The sequence below is a fragment of the Sinocyclocheilus anshuiensis genome, unplaced genomic scaffold (assembly GCF_001515605.1).
Source record: "Sinocyclocheilus anshuiensis isolate Anshui unplaced genomic scaffold, SAMN03320099.WGS_v1.1 scaffold590, whole genome shotgun sequence".
In the NCBI taxonomy this organism is placed as follows: domain Eukaryota; kingdom Metazoa; phylum Chordata; class Actinopteri; order Cypriniformes; family Cyprinidae; genus Sinocyclocheilus; species Sinocyclocheilus anshuiensis.
This window is the reverse complement of record NW_015544192.1, coordinates 1,296,720-1,322,483: the sequence shown is the minus strand read 5'-3', so window position 1 is coordinate 1,322,483 and position 25,764 is coordinate 1,296,720. Positions and strand designations below refer to the sequence as shown.

The window sequence follows — 25,764 nt, the reverse complement described above, 5'->3', positions numbered from 1 at the left end:
AATATAACCTTAGCCTACCTGTTTATTCATTTATTATGGTATGTAGGCCTAACTAGCTCACCTTTTGCTGCACCATGTTTGCGTAGCACATCCTCGTGCTTTCTGGCAATGTGCCGCTTCAGATTCCAATATGAATCTTTACTAACTTTAACAGTCTCCCGGCACTCCCTCTCAGTTTCTTCTCCCTGCTAATTCTTAACTTTGATTTTTACTTTACATTTATGTATAAGGCTTGCAACTTCGTTGAAACAATATCTGAACTCCATAACTGCTCTACTATTACAGATTCTCGATCTCGAACAAGCAAATCACCAAAGGGCATTCTGGGTTGAGCGAGCGGCGCCGAGCGTATTGAGCGAGCGGAGCGGAATCTTCAGAAAGGCGCTCTGCGCTCTCAAGGAAATATTACCGCTCCGCTCCGCTCGCATGCTCTGCCCGGCACTGCTCTTGTTTAGCAAGACAGAAACATACAGTGGGGTCAGAAACTCTAAAACCACTAGTGAAAATATTTATTTTTGCTACAGAGCATAGAAATCCCACCTTTGCACAAATTAGTTTCCATTTACTGGTGAATCAGTACATTAAAAAAATGCCATTAAATCAGTTCTTGCAGTTTTCTGGTAAGAGCAGTTCTAACATTACAGTAAATTACCGGTATGATGCTATGTGTGAACAAAGAATAGGATTACTGGTATGAGCATGTACAAGGTCTGGACACACTGATGTAAGAAGTCTGCTTTGGGCCAATCATAATGCTCTGTCAGAGATGATACTGGTTCACAGCAAGTGCTGCTGCTTTTGATTGTTTTTCTATGTATTGTGTACTATAGTCAGGGGTGCACATAAGTGGTCCGACGGTCCGCATGCGCGACCAAAATAAGAAATGCCCTGTGTAAATAAGTTCTGACAGCGCATTTGCGTAGCGACATGGTTGACAGCTGTTAATGCACAATTACCATTTTAGATCGACAAACTGTCATACTGTATAAGATTTCTATTCAAACTGAAAGCATAAATCTAGGCTACCCGCTGCCGTTCTCAAAGCACAATGCAAAACTGTGACATTTCATTCACTGATGCGCTTCAGTCGGCAGCGCTAAACCTGGAAGCGCATATACTTACTTGCCGGCAACCCGCCAAAATAAAAGCCCGATGATTTTAATTTTGAAAATAATAAAATTCATTAAAAAAAAAAGAAAAATTAGTAAATATCAGCATTTTATTTTTAAATTTACTATAAAAGAGTTGTATTTAATACTCCCTTTTTATTTTAAAATATAATAGTATTATCACACTTTATTATTTAGTTTATTTTATTAAAAAAAAAATTAATCAAAGCACAATGCAAAACTGTGACATTTCATTCACTGATGCGCTTCAGTCGGCAGCGCTAAACCTGGAAGCGCATATACTTACTTGCCGGCAACCCGCCAAAATAAAAGCCCGATGATTTTAATTTTGAAAATAATAAAATTCATTAAAAAAAAAAGAAAAATTAGTAAATATCAGCATTTTATTTTTAAATTTACTATATTGTATTTGTATTTAATACTCCCTTTTTATTTTAAAATATAATAGTATTATCACACTTTATTATTTAGTTTATTTTATTAAAAAAAAACAAAAACAAATAAATAAACTGCAACAATATTATCACTACGATTAATACATTTTTTATAGTTGTATTTAATGGGTTACACTATGTGCAGTGTGAGGACCAAACCAAATCTCCAGGTTCTCTTATGAGAACCAGACTGAAAAACGTAGGTGCACCCATGACTATAGTACCTATAATGTGTCTCATGTTTTTAAGTTCTGTGTGATCATCCCTTTATGCCAATCACTAAAATAATAAAATGCTGTCAAATTGGACAGATGAAATTAAAGTGCTTCTCCTCATCCAGATAGATGAAGCAAACAATGCAGCGTTTAAATGTGATTTCTGATGAATTACATCACAGAGTTTATCTCTTTTTTTTGGTACTGATGTGTGAATAGAATCTTACTGGTAAAAAAGCAATGCCATTGCTTGTGTGAACAGCACATTTGTTTATTTATCAGAAAACATATTTAAATAGTTCCTGGAAAAAAATGCTAAATCTTAAATAATTCTTATTTAATTTGTTAATATTCCCTTTGTTTTAATTATTATTGTTCTTATTTTTTTTTTCAAAATCTTAAAACTTTCTAGTGTACCACTTCACATTTTTATTATATTATAAATAGCATTTCCAATGTGATCTCAGACTTTTGGACACCTCTGTATGGATAAGGGTTCTGAATTCAAACATCAAAACTGACATGAAATGCTTTTTAGAAAATGTGTTACAAAAAGATAATGAATCCAGGACATATAACACAGAAAAAACATTATACTGCATGACAATTATCGATTCAATCATATATTTCTTTGCTAAATTACTGAAATCATTTAAGGCCTTTGGTGGGGAATACATGCCAAGTTAGTATGCTAGCTCCAATTACACAATAAAGATTGTGATCCTACAGTTTGTGCAAGTTTTAGGAGGTTCTTTCCATCAGCAATACACAGGCCTACAGGCCCTTCTCCAGATGGAATGCAGCTGCTTTTATCTCTTTTACGCACAAATTGTAACCTCAATGCACACTCTCTCACAGCTTTGTAAAATACACAGTCATGAATTACACATAAAACATTAAGAACGAATAATACATTTGAGTTTGTATACGTAAGAGCATATTAAATCACCCATATGGGGAATAAATATATATTAATATCCCCGTTAGCACCGTGTCATTGGTGCAAACTTTTTTTTACAAGTAAGACAGAACAAGATGTTGAACTCAAGAAGTGCTTTAATCATGAGGATTCAGTTAATGTCTCTCCCTGTCATTTACAATAGAAGCACTGAAGCTGAATGCATTAAAAATGTACAAGACGTGCCCTGTAAGATATAGCTTGCAACAAATAAGCCTTAAAAATACAGTTTTAATATCTATGCTAATGATAAATCCTTCCTCTACAGTGAAAAAGGAATTAACAAATGGTGGAAAACGAGACGGTCATGAAAGTTTTGCCAGCTAGATCGATGGGGATCAACATATTGAACAGTTTTTCACAGCTGCAATTAAAGTTTAGAATACATTATGAATTACGAATGATATGAGGGATGATTTCGCATGAATAATTGATAAGGCGATTATACATTCATAAAGCATGTCATCATATACTAAGAGTCATGTGACTGGGTAGCAACTCCCCTCAGAAACACAATTTATCAATCTGTGCCGTTAGCTATGATGAATATGTACCAGCATGCAAATCAGCAGTCTGGCACATTCTAAAGCATAATTTTTATGAGGTAAGCAGCACGCTTAGATTGAGCTACTCTGCATTGTTTTTTTTAAAAATGAGAAATAAAAAAATGTCCATGTGATCATGGAAACAATGAATGTACACTCCATCTGTTCAGCCCTAGTAAAATAATAATAATAATAATAATAATAATAATAATAATAATAATAATAATAACAATTGTATTATTACAAGTACTACATAAAATTCTACCATTAACCCCATATATTTTCACCATCTGCTATCACAAAATCTCATGCAACAAAAGCTACAACCAGTGCCTGTCACATTCAGCCATAACACTCTATCCTCCTTACTTTACATGACACAGAGTACTAATCTATTATTAGTCATTATAATTATTATACTATTTATGAGCAACAAATTAGTAAATATTAAAATCAATGACTGGGCCCTTATCTTAGGACTTTAGCCTTGGTTATTTGTTCGAAGCGCATGAATGCATTATGCAGCACTGCATTTGAGTTATGACTTCAACTGAAATGTAGCCTTTTTGGACAGCTTCCCATTGATTAGACCACTGCCTGAGGTTATATAGAGATACTGATATCTTCATGTTTCACAACATCTGGACCTCTGGCAAATGAATAACGTTTACACATGAAGTCAGTACTTACAATGTGATTACCATGATACAAATAGACATTCTTAATCTATTCAAATCGTATCTATAAAACAAACCATCTGTGTGAGTGCTTTACTAGCAAATCCCAAGGTGCTTAACATCTCAAACCTCATGCCTGCTAAAATGGAGATGTAATAATGATTTATCACAGCATAATCTCAACCATACAAAAGCAGCACCTTGTCTTGCATAATATGTGTTAACACTCAAGTTAAGCGATTAACTTCACGTTAACAGTAAGTATGTGTCAGGGAAGATGGCCTGTGGTCTCTGAATGAGAAAAAGCGTAATGTATGATCAGATAATGTAATTCTTATTGCAACCCATTGGACAAGCTTGGCGCAACTCATAAACGTCAGCCGCATATGATTAATAGCACAATAAGAGAAAGATCGGATGCTGCAGGAGACTTTACCAGCGGAAAAGATTAATCTTAAGCAATAGATTAAAGAAATCAAGGTGGAAAATAGCTGGCTCATTCTCCGTGGTTCTGCATTGGCTTTAACATTTTTCTCCTTCAACAGATCTGTGAGGTTACTGTTTAAAGCAAACATATTGGAGGCACTTTAAATGTGTAAAGCTGGGCTGTGTAATTTTGGTGCCACCAGTATCAACAAATGCAACTGAAAAAATAAATAAACCCTCGTCGGTCATTGGTCAGACCTAACAGATAGCCCCACCCCCACCGATTTTGCAATGTAAAATCGATAGTTGTGATGGATGGGAGGGAAAGCCGAGGTCTGTGCTACTGTCAAGTGATTTTGGTTAATACACTGCCTTTGTCTACCTCCCCTCAAGTGGATGGTATGGTTTTAATCCAAAACTAAAAATACCCTCAGCTCCTCCAGGTGTTACAGTACAAAGATGCAAACTCATCAGGAGTGAAAAATGTGGCAAAGATTAAGGTTAACTGACCCACATGGTGACTTGATTTCACTGATGTTTGGGGTGCTGCAATATAGCATACTGTGAATTTTAAGATTGATATTATGTTTATAATACACAATTTCGTTGGCACTCCAACATGTAATGATGGTCACCACCTGTCATAAACTAGAAAAAAGCAGTAGACAACAATGCAGTGTGTAGCTACAACTGCCATACAGAGATGACAGACAAAAGTGAGACAGTCTATACATGCTTGAAAAAAGTTTGCACGCCAGTGTGGGAGTTTTTTTTTTGGATTTTATAAATAGATAAATGCGTTAGATGCTCCAGTCTGCAGGAAGTTCCGAATATGTTGTGCGCTTTCGTATAGTTATGGTTACAAGCTCTATCTCTGTCTACCTACACTCATATTTCAGTGTGATTCATTGGCTAAAAAAGAGAAAACACAAAATAAAATTAAAGATGAATCTGATGATAGTATTGGTTCTTTCTCCAGAACTTTTATAGATCACAATAATATTGTTATTGTGAATCCTTTTGGCCATGATAATCGTGCATTGAAAATCTGATATCATATCAGCCCTAATCGATGTGACAAGCAAATGAGTGAAAAAAAAGAGTGCTTTTTTTGTGTAGGTGCCCCGTGTCACCTCCAGGAAGAAGCATGGTGTCCATACATAAATCCCCCCACTGGATGTACTAACTTTATTTGGACGTGATCCTTGATCTCCAGAACTGATTAGTTTTCTAGCACTGGACAATGCAACACAGAAAGAGAATTGTGGGGAAATAACCTCTTGGTTGAGGGTATAACAATATAAATAAATACATTTGAACACAAACAGCCAAGATAAATGCAGTTATTATTTTATTAAATTAATGTGAAAAATGGCCGGTGACCTCTCATGACCAGAGAAGAGTGTAGAGTCACTAGCAAACCTCTGAAAGTTCTCCATTATTATAATTGCTATTTTGATTATGCCCCTGTCTTGTGACATGCATGGCTAACTTCCAATTGATGCCGCTTCAGCCCACTCTGTCTACGTCTGATGAATGCTTTATTGCCGAGGAGTTACTTACTGACACCGGTGAGCAAGATACACTGAGAGATACAATCAAGAAACACTGAAACATGACAATAGCAGCACTAAATCACTTCAAATGCTCTCGGCAGGAGCTAGCCATGCTAAATTGTGAAAGAAACTGTGAAGGAAGTTTGGCGTGGCAAACTGCTCCTGTCCTGGAGTTTATTAGCTCTGGGAACCAAAATGGAAACGTGACCCCTCTGCACGGCAACACAATGACTGTGTGTGTTTCCAGGGAAACAGCAGGAACCAATCATAATCAGGCTCGACCAAAGAATGTGACCATGTTTGGACGGAAGCTCATGTCATCATTCACTCACCCTCATTTCACCCTGTATGACTTGGTTCAAAAATTGTGCTTCTAATGATATATTGTGCTTTTTTTATTGTGTATTATTAAAATAATCATATTATTCTTTTTTAATGTTATTTTTATTGTGACAGCCTTAGACTTCATTCACCTGCATTATATTGAAAGGAATGGCCAGGGTATTCTTCAAAAATTCTTTTTTTGTCTTCCAATGAAGAATACAGTCATACAAGCTTGAATAGATGTGAGGGAGAGTAAATAATGACAGACTTTTCATTTATAGGTGAACTGTCGCTTTAAACCATTCACTGTTTGAACCCTCTGATTTATCCCCCATAAAAAACAGGCTCATCATTAAAGGCGCTTTTCACAGTCAAAGTGAACACGTCAGCATTATCTTTCTTTAGAATCAGCAATATGTCCATGTGGTGTGCCATTTGGTAATGAATCAAGAGAATAAAAGTTAAAATGAATGAAAACAGCTGACAACGTACCAACACACCTTGGCAGAGGTGCGCTCCACATGCGCCGACCCCCTCCCAGGCACATGATTTCTGGTGCTCCCTCCAGGCGGTAGCCCATATTGCAAGAGAATGTAAGAGTATCTCCAATGCCAAAGCTGTAACCGTTACGGCGCCCAAAATGTGGCACTCCTGGATCCTCACATGGCTCCAGATTGTATTCTGGGGAAAACAGAATTTGAAAGATTACACATTAAAAGTAATATTTATTAGGGGTTGGAGGTTAACAATGAACATGAAAAGATGAAAATATTTATATTGTTTTTGTCTTTTCTTTTTGCCTCTATTATGCCTCTATTTTTTTTAAATACATTTTATTATATATATATATATATATATTACAGCATTATCTTTCTTTAGAATCAGCAATATGTCCATGTGGTGTGCCATTTGGTAATGAATCAAGAGAATAAAAGTTTAAATGAATGAAAACAGCTGACAACGTACCAACACACCTTGGCAGAGGTGCGCTCCACATGCGCCGACCCCCTCCCAGGCACATGATTTCTGGTGCTCCCTCCAGGCGGTAGCCCATATTGCAAGAGAATGTAAGAGTATCTCCAATGCCAAAGCTGTAACCGTTACGGCGCCCAAAATGTGGCACTCCTGGATCCTCACATGGCTCCAGATTGTATTCTGGGGAAAACAGAATTTGAAAGATTACACATTAAAAGTAATATTTATTAGGGGTTGGAGGTTAACAATGAACATGAAAAGATGAAAATATTTATATTGTTTTTGTCTTTTCTTTTTGCCTCTATTATGCCTCTATTTTTTTTAAATACATTTTATTATATATATATATATATATATTATTTTCATACATTTTTTTTCTGTTTTTAATATAAAATCATATTTTTTTATTTAATTCACCATTGCCAGTTCTATCACAAATCATTAGGGTTTTAGAAAAATATTAAAATGTTTACACAATAGGTAGGAAAGTAGCCTGATTCTGAAAATACTGTATAAACTGTAAGAGGACTCAACTAATGTCCCTGTGGCCTTCAGAGGGGCTATTCTCAGGACATCCCTCACCTGAAAATGTGATGTTGAAACCTTCGTAGGAGATGGAAAAATCAGATATGAAGCGGAGCTGGGCCTTGAAGTTGCCATAGAGCCCTGCGTTGATGGGCGAGGGCAGTTCTGCACCTGTGAGGCGGGCGAGTGGCTGAACAAAACTCCCATTCTCCGTGATGAGGAGGTAGTCATGATGATCCTCCAGGTGGAAGGTGTTAAAGGTGAACTGAACGCCTATTGGGGAAACAAGAGCAATACACAATTGAACCAACTAATAATATAGTTCAAGTTTTTGGTCAACTTCTGACATCACTGTCTGGTGGAGCTTGGAGAAGAAAAAACAAGACAAAAAAAGAAAATAATAAAGGGTCAACTTCATTACATAAGGCAGGAGGGACTTGTGGGCCACACTAAGGGTATAGCCAACTCATTAGACCCAGGAGAAGGGAGGCCCATTCATTAAAACTCTTTTCTCGGGCCCTGTGAATTTAAGCAATGGCCCTTGGCTGAGGTCATGTAGAACAAAGGAAAATTTGATACTGACCCTTTTTTGTCTTTGTGTCAGAAAGAGAAAAGTGTATTTTTAGTTCCAACTGATCTGTCCACTAAACATAATGGCCTTCAAAATTGATATGCATTAGCAGCCATGGGAAATTAAAATTCAGAAGAACTTTCATTATTCTGAACTCAAAGGTTGTATAATGATATTTCAGAGTAGGGCATGGACAAGTACCTAAATCTGTATTCATGACAGTTTGTACCTACGGCTGGCTCTAGCAAGACTATGTGATAAACTCTTGAATCTTGCTTTTCATCCAGTTATCAATTTGTATATTATTCTTTAGCATTTGGCCAGTCAAAATGAATGCTTAACTTTCAATAAGTAGGTAACAAATTGCAGCTAAGGTATATCAATTGCTGCTTTACCTTTGCCATGGCTGACCTCCACAGTCCAGGTGCAGTTAAGGGAGCTGGGATAGACCTCAGGGTATCCTGGGGACAGGATGGTGCCTCCCGGTCCTCGAACATCACCCCCGCAGAGTGCTAAATGGCAGAGGGAGTAAGGTACTTACTTAGACATTTCACTTAAATTAATATATGCAAATGCAAAGGATTTCATTCTTCTATCAGCCCATATACTGGGCTCATCAGTTAACATGTCAAAGGTGAATTAACCAACCCAGTCTCATAAAAATACGTAGGCTACCTCTGGGTGCTTTTCTGCAACACCGTTTTTACGTACCTTACTGCACGTTTCGCCGCAGTTTCAAAGAGAAATGTCCACTGAGTGGCGCTAAAACACGGGTTCAATACGTGAACCCTGGCACGTTTTTATTACGTTGATATAGGTACGTATTGCTGTGTTTTTATTACGTTGCTTCAGGTACGTATTGCGGCGGTTCAGAATTCAAATATCCGGGGACTGTCGCTAAAAGTTAATGCTCTATCATGTTGGAAATATGCCCTACACCAAACCTAAACCTACCCGATAGTGTTAACAAATGCAAAACTGATATAAAACCCATTTATTGATGCAACCGTGTAATTTGAACTTACTTACATGCAGATTTTAACCGTTTTGTCGAACCGTAGTTAGCCTACACGGGAGTCGAACCGGAGCTCCTCGCCTCTCATGTACGTCTCCGTGAGCTACCGAACAAACCTACCGTCGATGAAAACCCATAGATATGAAGCTGGATATGTGCGGTGCTAACGTTCAAAAGCATTAGTTTTAAAATCTCCCAGCATATTAATTAAAAGAGTTTTGAAGTCATAATATGATATTCTTCAAGTAATTGTGCGAAAATTACGCTTTATTAATCGAAACTGTTAATGTGTGTGAAAAGGAATAAAAGGTGTCGGAGTTTTACTGCCTCTAGTTAATTTCTTTTGGAAACTGCAGTGATATGTACTTATTGGTACGTATTTCGCGTCTCGCGAAAATGTGCCCCCGGGTACGTTTTTGCCATGAGACCAGGTTGGAATTAACATTTGTATCTTAGTTCCTTGTGACTGAAACGTCTAAGCACTTACATACTGTAACTATTGTTCAAATATTCGGGGTCAGTATATATTTTTTTTTACTTAAAGGCACAATATGGAAGATTTTTTTTATTAAAATATCCAAAAACCACTAGAACAGTGTTATATATTTTGACTTGTGTACTCACATTATCCCAAAAGTTTCGAAGAATGTTTAAATCTAGAGAAATAAGCAATTTTAACTAGTGACACGGAGCGTGTCCATAGAGACATTGAGTCGCCTGCCAATGACGTCATACACCCTCGATTTCCGGTTTTGTTTTGTAGAAAACATGGAACGCTTTAATATGTTGTGCGTTTTATTAGACTGGTGACGACCACACAGAGTAGCATTATAACAGAACTTTAAAATGTATCTAGTATGATAAAACAGTGCTGCTTTTTCCCCCCACATACGCACGACCGAAAGGAGCGGAAGCGGTCGACTGTGGCATAATAAAAGCTCCGCTGCTTTCGAGCCGTGTGTCACACTCGTTCCCTGATTCATTTTACTACGCTAACAAACCATTAGCTCATCCATGAACATGATTTCTGCCCGAGTCCCGTCGGATTGCATCAGCTGTGGGGATGAAGACACAACTCCCATGATTCCACACTCAGTCACGGCGTCATCAAACTACGCCTTTGCCTCTTTGTTTATTTTGAATACGCGCCCTCCAGCGGCGAAAATTACATATTGTGCCTTTAAAATAATTCATTCTTTTTTTCTCCCTTTTTTTAAACAATCAAAATGACAGTAAAGCCATTTACAATGTTACAATGTTACAATGTACAATGTTCTGTTTCAAACAAATAGTTCATTTGAACTTTCTTTTCATCAAAGAAACCTGAAAAAAAAAAAAAATGTATTAGGTTTCCACAAAAGTATTAAGCAGCACACCAGGGCTGCGTTCAGCCCCGACAAAAACGGGGCAAAACGTTTTTTTTTTAAATTTCCAGGAAACATGTTGTTCAAACCGGAAACCGTAGCAAAACGGTGCACACCGGTTTGAGCTTGAACTTGCCCCAGGTCAGCATATTAGAATGATTTCTGAAGGATCATGTGACACTGAAGACTGGAGTAATGGCTGCCGAAATTCAGCTTTGCCATCACAGGAAATAAATTATATTTTGAAATATATTCATATGGAAAGCAGATATTTTAAACTGTAATAATATTTCACAATATTACTGTTTTTACTGTATTTTTGATCAATAATTGCAGCGTTGGTGAGCATTGGATACGTTTTAAAAACATAAAAAAATTGTATCGAAAAACACTTTCCCACTTTAATTCCATTAAGTTCTTTCCATTACAAGTAACATGATCAGGATTTGAGTGATAAAGCTGTTATTAAGCTGTATATTTACAGTGAGCCAAAACTCAAAAAGCCTTTTTTTGTAAAAATAAGTAACATTCAATTTACAGTTTACAATATGCCTTGTACAATTCCATTCATCCATCTACCCATTTTCAAAACCACTTTTCCTATGTAGCGCCGCTGAGATGCTGTAGCCTATATTTAAATAAGAAATATTTGTGCAAAATGGAGCTTAATAAAAGAAAAAAATTCTACAAAATTGATGATAAAAAAACAAAAACAGCCTGACTTTCATAACTGCCTGAGCTATTTCTTGGAATAGGAAAATACTCATATTGGTTAAAAATGTCACGTCATCTCTCTCACCTCATACAATGCATGCTTGAATTGTATCAGCACAAATATGCTTTTTTTATATCTTAAACACTGCATGGTGCTCAGTGGAGGACGGATCTACAGTATCAGACAGAACTCTGCTACATGAGACAGCAGTACAGGCAGGTGCATGTCTCTAATGTATGCTGCATTTAGAGCCCATGGAAGTGAGATGACTGTGCGCAGTAAAAAGTGCCCCTGGATGTCTAATCTGGTGAGCGCATCAGTTCCTATCAGCTGAAGCAGCCTTCACAGCAAATTGCCTCTCAGAGTCCACCTCAGCGATGGGCTAATGGCCTTGCATTGAATCACATTGTTTCAGTTTAGCTGCCTTAGAGAAGGCAAAGCGAAAGAACGTAATCAAATAGCCGAAGGACAGGCAGCCTAAGGAGCTCTGACGGGGTAAGACATAGGTAACGTCTTTCATCCAGGGTTGAGCAGAAGTTTCATTGCCAGCACAAGCCTGCTGTTTAGCGCTGTCTTGCTTTAGTAATACGGTCTATTAAGCCCTTTTTGTCACTGACTCTAAACCTCTTTTATTCGATATGTAAATCAATACATCACCTTTTTTCTTTTACGTTTCATTGGTCAGTAGGCCACTAAGCTTAACAGCTCTTTTTTTTTTACTACGTATGTCTCAGGAGACCAACCGTCACAGGTGGGTAGTGGGTGGCTCCACCAGTGGTTCTTTTCACAGACCAATGGCTCTTCGTGGCTGAGGCGGTAGCCTGAGTCACATCCGAAGGACACGGTGGAGTCGATGGAGAAGTCCTGACCGTAACGAAGCCCACTGAGTGGAATCCCTGGATCCAGGCAAGAGTAGGCATCTACCATTACGCCTAGGAATAGCAAAACAGATGAAACTTAGAAGAAAAGTATTTTGAGAGCGTTTCACTTACTGTATTTATTGCTTGCTGGTGCTCTAGATTAACACAAGTTGCTTTTAAATGGCAAGTTTTGAAACTGGAAAGTTTACTGTACACTTACTTTCATACAGGATCTTGAAGCCACTGTTTGAGCGGCTGTTGTCAGTGGTGAAAAGCATGTACAGGTGGTTGCCGCTGCTGAAAAGGAACTGAGGCACCTGGGTGCCATTGAAGGAGCCAATTAAAGGAGAGAGAAGATTGGGCCCATCGTGAAGCTCCAGGAAATCACAATTCAACTCTGTCTGAAATCTGGTTGGAAAAACAGACAATAATTAAATGTCCTTGCTGACAATGATACAACTTTATCATATTTATTATACACTACTGTTGAAAACTTTGGGGTCGATAAGATTTTAAAAGTTAAAAAAAAAAAAGTTTTTTTATGCTCGCCGAGGCTGGATTTATTTGATCAACAAAAAAACAGTAATATTGTGTAACATTATTACAACTTAAAACAACTGATTTTTATTTGAATATATTTTAAAATGTAATTTATTCCTGTGATGGCAAAGCTGAATTTTCAGCAGTCATTACCCGAGTCTTCAGTGTCACATGATCCTTCAGAAATCATTATAATATGCTCATTTGGTTCTCAAGAAACATTAATTATTATCAATGCTAAAACATTGTTGTACGGTTTACTATTTTTGTGGAAACGGTGATACTTTTTTTCAGGATTTCAAAAATGTCTCAAGAACAGCATTTATTTGAAATCGAAATCTCATTTAATCAATTTAGTGCATCCTTGCTAAATAAAAAAAACGTACTGACCCTAAACCTTTTAATGACAGTGTATTTACAGTATACAGATTTCTTTGTTGTTGGAAAATTCTAATTCAAAACATTAATTATTATCAATGCTAAAACATTGTTGTACGGTTTACTATTTTTGTGGAAACGGTGATACTTTTTTTCAGGATTTCAAAAATGTCTCAAGAACAGCATTTATTTGAAATCGAAATCTCTTTAATCAATTTAGTGCATCCTTGCTAAATAAAAAAAACGTACTGACCCTAAACCTTTTAATGGCAGTGTATTTACAGTATACAGATTTCTTTGTTGTTGGAAAATTCTAATTCAAAAAGTTCAAATTTTCACAGAATCATTTAGTTATATAGATGTACAAAAGCAACAATATCTATTCAAATTAAAAAAAGCATACTTCTCAAACGTGATCTTGATGGAGCGTCCCGATTCAGCCTCTATGACCCACTCACAGTTGAGCGAATCTTTGTAGTAACCAGGCCACCCAGGAGATAAAATAACTCCACTAGGAGCTGAGAAGTGGCCTCCACAGGGAGCTGTAGAAAGAACAGAGGGTTAACGGAGACGCATTTTAGTTGACTCACATAAAGCCAGCTTTTGTTTTTATTTTAACTATAATCACATGTATCTGTACTTAAGACCAGTTAAATAAGACCAACTGACTGTTTATTATACCTCACTTTACATATTTACAATCCCACGTAATCTACAGTAAGGTGTTAAAATTGCTGGTGGGCGACACTGTTAGTCTGTCACTCTATTCCTCTGACCATATGAATAGTGTTACAGCAGAATTAGAAACATGCTGAGCGAAATTCGAGGGATTGACAAGGATTTTAACGACAGATGACAGGCTGCTCACCACCACATGCCCTCTGGTTTACATGCCTTATTAACCCCCGTCTCTGTGACCCACAGGTGACTGTCGATTCCATTTAGAGTCACATAAAAAACTAGGCACTGAAAACTGTCCACTTATTGGGGACTCCTGTCTACTTTTGGTGGCAACTGGCCCTAATAAATACCTTCACACTTTGGGATGGGGCCGCTCCACATCACCTTGCCACCATTCAGCTCACAAGTGATGGTTTCTGCTCCCTGGGTCTTAATGAAGCCATCCTCGCAGATGATCGAGATGGAGCTGCCTAGCTGGAAACTGTCACCGAAACGTCTGGCGTTCAGGGGGACTCCCGGATCCGGACACTCATTATGGCCAAATGCTGTAAGAATGAATGACATAAGATAGTATTCTAGAATTGGAAGTGTCATGAACAGGTTTTCTGGGTAGTCAAAGCATTTATGACACCACAATGTCGCTAACAAAAAAAGTATCACTTTAACAAGTGGATGAGTTAAAAACTAGGTTGTTAGAAAGCTGACAAGTTTGAAAGACACTCCCAGGTGGTGGGACTCACGCAATATCAGGTGGTGCACTTCAATTTACCTTGCACTCGAAATATGAGGATTTCTGGTACTTTTTAGGACAGGTTTCCACTCAAGGCTTTGTTTATTAGTCTTAGTGTCATTGACCTTCCAGCTGTTTTTATAATAACTCCATGAAGCATATATAGAGGCCCAAGGCGACTGGCCAAGAATGAGGCTGTCCCCACAACACCCTGAGTGCCTGATGGATGTCTAGTGACAGGAAAGGCCTACAAGAAGGACATGATGTTTGTCAGAATGAATACAGATTTAACGTGCTCCATCAGGACACTGACAGCTCTTAACAGACAACAGTTAAGTGTCAGTCTGTTAAAGAACTCGATATTAGCGTTCCGCCTTAACGACTACAGTAGCGCACCAAATATGCATGCAAACCGATGTCTACTTTAAGGACTTTGATGGATTATCGTGCCACTTCACATCTCCTTTAAGAAGGACCATCAAGAAGTCATTGTGTAGATTAAAGTCATGTATGTGCTAATGTGGGGCGGAGGGGAGATTTAGTGCGCTGGCGGAACAGATGTATTTGTATTTAACATGCCTGGAAGTGGACGTTAATAGACACTTTCATTTTTGTTTGTTTGTCCTATCACAAATTTAAAGAATATTGACTAAATATAAAGGACATTTATCAAAAGACAAATTATGACAAAGTATTGTATTGACTTTTTTGAATAATTATTGTAAGCAGCTGATACTTTCATCACATTATGAAAATTATTGTACTGTGCTGTCAATTATACTGTAAAAACATATTACTCAAAGATAAGATTCTTAATTTCCTGTTTTAGATTACATGTTTAAAACGAACATTGTGTCTCATGCAGAATTCATGCTTCATATATGCTTAACAAATGCCCCATGCAGACATAATGCAGATTAGAAACCAATCCAAAGGTGGGACACGCACTGGTGTAGGTAATGTTGAAACCTCTGCCTGACATGGAGTGGTCAGCCTGGAACTCCAGCCGGAGAATGTTGTTGTTGCTGGTGAGGTGGGATGGCACCTCCGCCCCAGTGAAACGGCCAAGCACAGACGAGTCAAGCATCTCTCCATCCTTCACGGTCAGGATGTCGTATGGAGCCTCTAGGTCAAAGTCATTGAAGGCCAAGTGGATACGGCTGCCAGGCTCTGATAGGATCAGCCATACACAGTTAAGGTTGTTCCCATAGCCCTCTGGGTAATCCGGAGAGAGGACTGTGCCCATGGGTGCAGTGAAGTTTGAAAGACAGGGAACTGAAAGAACAGAACAGAATAGCTGCTAATTTTTAACTAAAGATTAAAGTAACTACGTTCATATTAAAATGTTTTTTCCCCCATAATGACTGAGAAAAAAACACCCCGGCAGCCGGCAACATATAAAAACATGCCACATCATACATCAGCGTAAATGATACAGCACTTAGCCATGTGTATGCGTTTAATATGCCATATGGAGACTGTCACTCCACTGTTGATTAGGTTCTGCGCTTTCTGACAAACTGCGTTCATGACATAGATGGACTTTAGGCTATAAATAGAGCTGATTTGTTCAATCTTCCAATTAGACGTGGAGAAATTTCAGCTATGCAGTTTTTTTTAAGCAAATAGCCTACAGGTGAAGTATCAAAATATAGCAGATGTCACTGCAGCTGAAGAAGTCTCCAGGTTGGCTGTATATAAGCCAATTATTTCAGCTGCCTCAGAGATTTCTGCATACATTTGGAAGAAAAGGCAAAGACAGGAAAGTTAATAAAATCCAGTTATTAGGAAATTCTTATGGAACATGAAAAATTTGACAGAAAAAAAGATGAAGTGTGTGATTTATATGCCACTAGCGTCACAACTAATGACTGTTTTCAAACTTGTTTCCTAAACACTTTCCATATCTGCCTCTGGTCAGCTAACATATGGCTCCCATCATTTAAAAAAAAAAAAAAAGTTTGCTGCATTATTTTTTATAGCACCTTGAAAAGGGAAAAAAGCATTTTAACAAAATTCATGATGGTGCTTCTTGAAATAGAATAGATTTGAGGATATAAAACAAACACTAATTTAAATGTAGCAAAATCTTCCTGATTAACACAGTAAAATGATAATAACTGATAATAATAATAACTGTTGATAGCACCAAACTAGGACAGGAAAAACATTTCTAAAGCAATTAATCAGTCTGCAACGTATAGTAGCATTGACAGTACTCACAAATGCAGATGGGGATGTTGGCAGACCACTGGTTGTTGTTCTGACAGGATATTGTCTTCTCTCCAATAAGCTCAAATCCAAATTGGCACTCAAAGCGTAGCATGTCACCATTAGAGAATCCATCTCCTTCTCTCATCCCATACAGAGGGGTGCCTGGGTCCCCACAGCTCTCCTTGTCGATTTCTACAGAGAAAGGATGTAAATAATAGTGATTGCTAAACATCACATTTCCTCTTTCCACTGCTGCAGTTTAAGGAACAAACTTTTTATTCCCTGTTGAAAAAAAAAATTCTTTATATACAGTATATACAGTGTATATATGAATGAACAAAAACAACAGTAAACTGAAAAGTAAACTATGATAACACTATAAAAACTACAATCATCCTAAATAAAAATGTCAATAATAAATAATTCAGCATTAATTTCCATTAACCTGGTTGCTTTGACTGCAATTTTGTTGACCGGAAAAAAAATGCTAATCAGATAGCATGATCTTTCTGGTGCAGCTTCTGGCTCAAGGAAGTCTTAGTGGTTGAGCTAGTTAAGAGAAATTAACTGTCACTTCCTCTCCATGTTAAAGTGCAAGATAAATCTACAGACTTATAGCAAATTACTGAACTGCAGCTTTGAAACTGGCACTGAATCGCACTGCAAAAATCCAATGATGGACTGATTTCATGGTGTTCTGAACCTTGCAGCACTTAAGGGAAGTTGACCAGAACAGAATGCCACCAAAACTCTCTGTTCAGCCTAGATAAGCTCCAGCACCTGGACCCTTCGATGGTAGAGTCGGCCGTCCAGGACATTCCCACCATGAGTACAAAAACCAAGTCTGGGGGTCACTATACCTAGATAACACCTTCCATCTGCATAGAATTGACTCAGTGGGCGGCAGGCTGCTGGAATGGGCAATACATCTTCCCAGACATTTTGCACGGCCATGCAGAACTGAACTATGAACTCTGTTCCGAATAAGGATGCTTGAGGATTTGCCAAAGGATGGCTGGTAAGAGAGAGAAAAAAAACCCTCCACTAAATTTAATTTAAAGCCAAATCAAAGTTTGAACATGTAGGAAGGGGATTTCTCCTGAGGTATAATGGAGGTCTTTGGCCAGTGCTTGATGTATGGCATTAATTTCCGACATGACAGTCTCTTTATGACTACCACAATGCTTTACTCCATTGGTCAATCGTGAGGGTGGCTAGGGGAAGGTTAGGCCATATTTACTGCTTTGTATTTATGATGAGGCAAAAAATAGAGTACAAATTGTCTGTAGGAGCTGATGGTGTGTGAATAATCACGGACAGTGCTACACTCCAACATAAGGTCAGCGTGTCAGATGTGCACCCCTACGCTTCTCTCACGGCGCTTAATGTGATGGGGTTCTGTGCGCTTGCAAGCCTGAGGACCTCTCTGTGAAGATCAATTGTGTTAACAAGTTATCCAATCAAATCCAAAAGGTTGATTCTGTATATGTAAGCACAGACAGCCCACACAGGGGAAGTTTGGGACCTGTGTTTTTCTTCCTGAAACAGCCGGGGAATTACAAAGTATCAGTGAACTTTAGCATGTAATACATCAAAAAGCATTCCAAGCATTTACCATATAGCAGGACTCATTAAGCCGGCCTTCACATAAAAGCCTATAAATAAATTTAATCTCAAAACCATTTCTTATTCATTGGAAAATGGCAAGTAATTTATCTCTCCCTTTGTGTATCCCATGGATATTGTTTCATTTCAATAATGCTGACTTTATCTCTCTAAAGAAAGTCCTCATTATCGCAAAGTCGAGTTTTATCTGGAGTCGAGACACAAAACGAGGTACTTCTAAAACACAAGTCACATGAGTCAAGTACACACAGGCAAACTCCCAGGCGGATCTCTGGTTTTATTTCTTTGAAGCATTCAATTAAATTAGGTTTTTAAAGCATGTTGAAGATACTGAAGCGTTCTGGCCATACGGAATACAAACACAATTATCTTTAAAAGAAGGGATGTTAATGAGCGTGGCCATATGCTGGTGCATTGAAACTGTGCCTAAGCACAGAGTTCAGCTATGGATAATCAATGGCAAACTGCACTAAAAAAAAAAAACTTCAGTAATACATAAGCACTATCGCTTAAGAAAAACTTGAGTAGATTGTTCCTCTCTGAATTATTCAACCAAAAGTTTAAAAAAGGCCATTTTAAAACTCTTGTAACCGGTAACAGTCAGTAATCAGGCATTCGGTCTACATTCAAATTCACCACTAATTTCTTTCCATAACAGCTGTGTCTCTTCAATGTTCAAAGTCAAACTTGCCGTCTTTAAGTTGGAAGCAGAGGTACAAGTCTACCAACATCAAATGGAGGATAGCTAAACAGAGAATTTGGCTATACATATAAAACTAGCACACCTACACCAAGTTATCAAAGACTCCATGTTTGGAGATATTACAGGCTGCATTTACACTGCAAGTCTTAATGCACAGACCCGATCTTTTGACCATATCCGATTTCTTGACCCGTCTGTTTACATGCACTTTAGACACGACTGGTATCCGTTATCTGTGTTTACATAATTCCCAGCCAAAATGATAGTCAATGATCGCTTTACTATGCACATGGTAGACCCTTGAGTTCTGAATGGCCGTGCTATTAAAATTATTTATATAATACACGTCAAGTGGCCATTATTATTTGCCAGCATGGACAACAGCTGTCCTGGATGTTTTGCAGCACAAAATCTGACTGAACGGATAAATAACGGAAAATAACGGTAATTTCCATTTGTTAGGCTAATTTATCTACAGCTTGTTAGACGTAGAATTATTTAGTGAAATAAAGTAGCGCCGGATGGATGGATGGATGGATGGATAGAGAGAGTGAAGCTTGCTAACAAGTGAAAGTTACCACGTCATTGCTAAGAAATATAATGTAGCTTTAGCAAAGCTGTTGTTTTTATAAAATTCACGGGGCAGGGGTTGAAAACCAGCTCTTGAATGTGCAATTTCTTATAGCCTACATAAAGTTTCCATCTAAATAAAATGCGAGCACATGCACGTCTAGTGGGAGTTCTGCGGGAAATCGGGTATGTGTGTTGGTATGTACATAGTTCGGATGTCAAGATATCGGATATGTATCCGATCAAAATCCACATTTGGAAGTGGCTCCGATCAGATGCGAAAAAATCGGATCTCGTGCGGATTTTTGTGTTTACATGTGTGCAACAAATTCCGATCTGTGTCGGATGTGAGCAAAACATTTTTGTGCCAGTGTAAATGCAGCCATAGACACCAAAATAAAAGTCTACTGTATAGAGAGGCATTAAAGAATAATACATTAAAATGTGCTCAAGGAAAATATTATTAGAAAAATAAGCATCTAAAGTCCGTCCAAAAAGGTTCAAAAGCCTTGATGCCTTGATTTAACTGAGTGATGTTCTCTTTTAAAATAAATAAATAAATAAATATATATATATATATATATTAGTTTATATGCCAAAAGGCATATAGGCCTAAATAACAATGATACCACCAGAGTTAAGAATAATAGGCCGATTTGCATGGTAATGAATACAAATCATGGTAACACTTCAGCAGTGCCTGTCTACACTTTTAATTTGTTAATTTGAACCTTTGGGATCAAGTAAATGTGTTGTTTTTATATCATTAGGTTTGTCACAAGAAATAAGAACACAGTGCACCCTCAGAGGTAAAATATAAGGGCATACATTTATCAACGGAAAATGACAGATGTAGTTGTATTAATAAGTTAAATGTAGCCATCAAACTTTAGTCACCATAAACACAAGTAATGACCCATGTAGATCATGCATTTGTCACAGACGTCAGCATAATGGAGTGCATTTGTATTGTAAGTGTACACTCTTAGATGGGATAAACTACATCTCTTCTATGCTCTAGGGCAGTGCTTCTTGAATAGCGAGTCATGACCCAAAAATGGGCCGTAGGTCTGTCTGTTCTTTATTCTGCCAACAAATTTTTTTCAAAAATGAAGTTGTTTGTGTGCCAGATAAAATGATGGGTAACACTTGGTGTAACACTTTAAAATAAATTTAAAATACAAATGAAAGGAAATTAAAAGACAGGCTTGGTGTCAATGCTTTTGTGAAAATTGTAAAATCAAATGGCCTTCAGTTTCTGTATATTTTTAGGCTATTCTCCTCACAGATTAATTTCAAAACCTTACCAAAAGCTGTAACTTTTGCATTCAAATCATCATTTTATAATATAATATAATATAATATAATATAATATAATATAATATCTGTTTCATGTTGAAGTGACCCTTTTGTGCAAAATCGTGACCTGACAGGTAAATGAACTACTGGGGAACAAGACAATGAAAACTTTAATATTTCTTCCATTGAATGAATGAGTGCTGTGAACTATTAATGTGTTCATTTTGTGGCTGGATCCCTCAAAGGGCTCTTGATTTATATTATATATCACATATAATACTCACATCATATATCATGTGTGTCCTCATTGTGTTCTCATTTTATCTATGCTTTGGAACACAATCTATATAACAGAATCTGACATTCAAAATCTCATTCAACCTTACTTAATGTTAAACCCATGGTATTCTTTCAGTAAGAACAGTTCCATATTATTAGAATAATTCTAATAATACTATTCTGGAATAGGACAGTATAATAGTGAATATATTAACAATATTTTGAACTACAATACATCTAAATAAATATAAAAACACACACACACACACACGTTGTGTTTCCATGTTTTATGGGGACATTCCATAGGCGTAATGGTTTTTATACTGTACAAACCGTATGTGCTATTGCCCTACACCAACCCTACCCCTAAAAGGAAACTTTGTGCATTTTTACTTTCTCAAAAAAACTCATTCTGTATGATTTATAAGCTTGTTTCCTCATGGGGACCTCAAAAATGTCCCCACAAGGTCAAAATGTACTAGTATTACTATCCTTGTGGGGACATTTGGAGATAAATACCAGGTACACACACACTATATATATATATATATATATAATAAAAATATAAATAAATAGCTCAAAATAATCAAGCTCAACAAACTATTTTAAGTGTTGCAGCCCATAATAGTGGCACACTGAAAACCACCAAGCTCATTTGTGCTACATTATGTATGTCCAAGCTATAGAATTTTTTTTTTTTTTATTACTTCATGTATGACTGTCACGTATTTATGATTGACGGGACCAATTAGATCTACCTAGAAATCGAAAATTAAGAAACAAAGCCACTGTGCTTGTCTGTGGCGTATATAGGATGAATTATAATAGGCGTAGAGAAGAAAAACGAAAAAAGACAAATCTAATACAATCTGTAATGTTTTGCCAGTCTCTCCTAGGGATATCATACAGTAATCTGTTTTTTTTCTCTCTCTCTCTGGTCTTGCACTTAAGGGGATTCATTTGCTCTCTCTGACTCTTTCTCTGTCTACCTCAGTCAGTCTCTCTCATTATACTGAATGGCACCCTGTTCATCACCCCGACACTAATTTATTACAAAACCTTGAGGGAGGAGAGATAATCAAAGATATGGGTTTTCTAGGGATTGCTGCTTCGATCAAGTGAATGTAGCTCATGTGTTCGGGATGAAAGTTAGTTGCCGTGCTTTCAGCAGAGACCACTGAAGTGATTTGTGGAAACTGCTTCGCTTTTACGCACACTGACTACTAAGAATGTATGCTGAATACTCATGCAGGAAATAGTGGACATGTCCAGGTAAATAATGTCTGGTCTTTTGATGTCTAAACTGCTTTGCAGTGGATGTGAAAAACACTTTCTCACTCGATCAGAAAACAAGGATGAAGGTTGGACATTTGATTGAATCTGGGCTTATGCCAGACAGGTTGTTTGTACAATTTTGGTCAGCCCTGTTTTCCCTTTCTGTTTGTTTGCAGTTGCAAATGTTTTTGTTTTTTTGCACTCTGCCACACTTCCTCTATTTGACCTTGACAATTGCCAGAGTCACAAAACTATTTGTTTTACAAATAATTTTGATTAAGAACAGTTATATATATTTTCAGTTAAATAAATGAAACAAACAAACAAACAAACAAACCAGAACAAGTCTAACATTTATATAGTGTGGTTATCCCCAATAACCAAGATCGAGTAAACCATAACCCTGACATTTAATTTTCTTAGAACAACTCTGTTTGCTTTTTAGTTATTTTTTAGACCATTCCCAAAGCGACTATACAATATTCAGATGCTTTCAGGTACCTTTGTAGTTGATCTTGAATCCTATAGATCCCACGCTTTCATCAGACTGGAGGTGAAGCCACATCTGATGGGTCATGCTAACGATGAGGTCGGGAACAAAGCTGCCTGTCAGACTTATGAGAAGAGAGAGATTAGACACACCAACAAAACAGAAGCACATCATACTGAATGCACACTACCAGACAAAAGACTGAACACGCCTGCTCATTACTAATTGCTATTTTTGCATATTTTAAAATAATAATCAAGTTGTCGAAACTAAGAATTAGTTTCATTATAATTTATTATAATGCATCATATTTCAATGCTTTAGCAGTAATTTATTTTATAAAAAATAAAAAATAATCATTCGTAGGCACAATTTTTTATTTGTCTACAAAATGTCTTTAAAGGTCAAAAAGCAAAATCATAGAGGCCAAATATTTGATTGTAAACCTCCCAGATGGTGGATAAGAAACTCACACTTGCAAAATGGTTTTCGGATCTCCTACTTCCCCTCCATCACCGATGGTTAGTGTGTCATAGCCCAGTTCTAGGTCAAACTCCTCAAAGTTAATCTGAATCACCTGTCGGCAGAAATGAGGCATAATGCTTAGTGATGTGTCAAATGAACTGAATGAAACTTTATGGATCTTGCATAACTGAATCCTGTCAGCAGACTGAAACAGAGAGAGAGAAGACGGCCAAAACTCTCTTTACTGAATTTTGGAGAGAATAAAGAAACTCCACCTTTATTTTCCAGAAAACGTTTGTCAAAATTGTACTCCAGTTTGCTTTGAGCGTTCATGGATGATGAACTTGCCTCTACTAAACAAACAAATTAAAATTTGAATTTTTAGTTTGTTTGACATACCTGTTTTTATAGTGCTCAACTGAAGAATATAATCATAACCCAACCAGTCAAGGTTATTATTATTTTTAGTACTACGGTTTTTAGCAATTATAGTTTAAATTGGACATTTATACATTTATTTCCCCCCTTTGTGCTTCCAGTTTTCTCTCGGTCCTGTGGGAAACTGATCCTTATGAAAGAAAAAAATCAATATGCAAAAGTCAGACTAATTATACCCATTACATGCAGCACAATTAATTGATTAATTCAGATGTAGTTATTTCAAGATTAGAGCATCTCTTGGATAACTGGGAGTTCGGAAAGGAGGACCAAGGCTTTAGAAACGTACTAGCGGTGTGGAAGAGCCACAGGCATATGGAGAGACCTGAACTTTCTATATTGATTAACCCATTGAGAAGTACTGGGTGGAATTAGTTGCCATGACGATGGGCTCTTCACCATAGCCGGGGCTTAGCACTGATGATTGATGCTCAGACAGCATCTCGGCACAGATAATAAAGTTGTTTTTCCATGTAACTGAATACAAAATACTCCAGAGTCCCTGTCTCAATAAAGGTCACCAAATAACAAACGCAGCGCTGCAGCAAAGATGCAGGATTTAACAGGACGAAATAGTTGGGAATGAGACTTGAGATAGCTGATCTAGGAGCAGTCTATTGTCTGGATATCAAATATTAAGCATACCAGCATAGAATAATCCATAAACCTGATGCCAGATCAGCCGCACTACACATCAAAACAGGAACTTGTATTCAATGACTTGCCCAGCCTGTCTGCCTGCGGTTGTCATGGTGATTGGAGTCTTAAGCTAATGCTTTGGTTAGAGAGTGAGTGAGGTGCTGAGGCCAGAGTATTGAATTGTGGAGAAAAAGGTAATAGAGCAGAATTATGACTTTACAATGGAGCAGAGAGGCCAGTGAAAATGCTCCAGTGCATTTACTGATATACAGTACAGGCAGGTCTATTCCATCAAAAATTAAAATGCGTCATTCTGACGGGTGATTGTTTTAAAAGCTAATCCAGTTTTTTAAAAGCTAATCACTTTTCAAACGGCATTCAGAAAACGAATCTTGTTTGGCCTGATGCTGTTCAAACAAGTGTAAGAGACAGAAGCCCATACACACACAAACACCAAAGCGACACCAACACAAGCGCACATTGATATACACACTAAAATGTGCATTAGAGGCAATTATTGGTCTCAAGTATTTCGTAAGTAAATCCAGTCATGAAATTGTACAAAAATAAAATAAATAAACAATATAATGTGCTCATATAAATGGGATTTTTCTTTCTTATTTGTGATAGTTCATGTTACTATGTCTCCGTCTAAGAAAAACGGAACATGCCCCATTTTACATTTATGTATTTAACAGATGCTTTTTATCCAAAGCACCAAGCAAGCAATTTGGCAGTTTGCATGTTGACTGGGAATCAGACCCACAAGCCACTGTTAAATTAAATTAAAATTCAGTAAGTAGGAATTTTTTGGGGATGAACTTACTATTATTTTCCAACAATAAGTTTTTACAAAATGTCCTTTTTCAAATAAATGCTGTTCTTTTCAATATTTATAATATCTGATCATATTTCACAATATTACTGTTTTTTGACTGTACTTTTGATCGATTAAATGAGCTTTGGTGAAATCTTACTGACCACAAACGTTTGAACGTTAGTGTATGTGCATTGGAAAAAAAGTATATTATATTGTCGGCTCAACATTCACGTCTAATCACAAAGAATGGCAATGCAACTCCTCCAAACGCACAAACATGTAACAATATACACAGACACAAGGGGATCTGATGCTTCCTCAAGGTGA

The 25,764-nt window shown here is 37.2% G+C and overlaps 1 protein-coding gene across 1 annotated transcript in view; it reads right to left on the bottom strand.

Moving 5' to 3' along the window:
• Positions 1-25,764, bottom strand: part of LOC107696540 (CUB and sushi domain-containing protein 3-like) — a 193,207-nt gene that overhangs the window by 156,909 nt on the left and 10,534 nt on the right. Inside the window, exons 3-13 of the mRNA XM_016496907.1 lie at positions 23,549-23,652; positions 23,087-23,199; positions 16,843-17,025; positions 15,568-15,894; positions 14,240-14,434; positions 13,612-13,750; positions 12,511-12,698; positions 12,174-12,362; positions 8,732-8,848; positions 7,823-8,038; positions 7,232-7,420 (exon numbers count right to left, since the gene is read on the bottom strand). Of these exons, the coding sequence (XP_016352393.1) occupies positions 7,232-7,420; positions 7,823-8,038; positions 8,732-8,848; positions 12,174-12,362; positions 12,511-12,698; positions 13,612-13,750; positions 14,240-14,434; positions 15,568-15,894; positions 16,843-17,025; positions 23,087-23,199; positions 23,549-23,652 (1,960 nt within the window). The remainder of the gene's footprint in view (positions 1-7,231; positions 7,421-7,822; positions 8,039-8,731; positions 8,849-12,173; positions 12,363-12,510; positions 12,699-13,611; positions 13,751-14,239; positions 14,435-15,567; positions 15,895-16,842; positions 17,026-23,086; positions 23,200-23,548; positions 23,653-25,764) is intronic.